This window comes from Calidris pugnax, unplaced genomic scaffold (assembly GCF_001431845.1).
Source record: "Calidris pugnax isolate Ruff unplaced genomic scaffold, ASM143184v1 scaffold8, whole genome shotgun sequence".
Classification (NCBI taxonomy): Eukaryota; Metazoa; Chordata; class Aves; order Charadriiformes; family Scolopacidae; genus Calidris; species Calidris pugnax.
The window spans coordinates 21,404,425-21,405,031 of record NW_015090830.1 but is presented as its reverse complement, the minus strand read 5'-3'; the positions used below and the strand labels follow the sequence as shown (position 1 = coordinate 21,405,031).

Here is a 607-nt window from a genome sequence, read left to right as displayed (position 1 = left end):
AAAACCGGGGGGGGGGGGGGGAAAGGAGAGAAAAATAAAACCGAAATAAGGAAAAAAAATTAAAAAAAACCTAAACAAAAAAGCCAAGACGCTGGGGGGCAATTTAAGGAGGGGGGGATCAGAAAGCACAGCGGGGAGAAGAAAGAGGAGCGTGTGTTATTTCCTGTTATTGTTACTCCCCTGCCCGGCGGAGGGGTCGGGCCGCTGCTCTCCCCGGCTCGCAGCCCCCGGGGCCCACCGGGGAGCGGGGTGGGGGGGGGTGGCGGCGGCCCGGTCCGGCCCTCACCTTTGTAGTGTACCCGCAGGTTGTTCTGAGAGAGGCCGATGTAACTGAATTTGTCCTTCGGGCTCCAGGAGCGGGGCAGCGGCGTCTCCTGCTCATCCACGGCCGGGTAGAGCCTCTTCAGCCGCCGCTTCAGCTCTTTCTCCTGTTCGTTCAGGGCCGGATCGCCGTGAGGGAACGGCGCCGGGGCGCTGGTGCCTCCTCCTCCTCCGCCACCGCTGCTGGTGCCGCTGCTCCCCGCCGACAGGCCCAGCGCCGCGCCAGTACCGCCGCCCCCCGTCGCCGCGGGCCCGCTGCCGGCGGCGGGTGGCGGCGGCGCGGCGG

General features: G+C 66.4%; 1 protein-coding gene across 1 annotated transcript in view; it reads right to left on the bottom strand.

The window, feature by feature from the left end:
- RANBP9 (RAN binding protein 9) overlaps positions 1–607 on the bottom strand; it is a 53,676-nt gene that overhangs the window by 39,659 nt on the left and 13,410 nt on the right. Inside the window, exon 5 of the mRNA XM_014940783.1 lies at positions 287–606. Coding sequence (XP_014796269.1) covers positions 287–606 — 320 coding nt within the window. The remainder of the gene's footprint in view (positions 1–286; position 607) is intronic.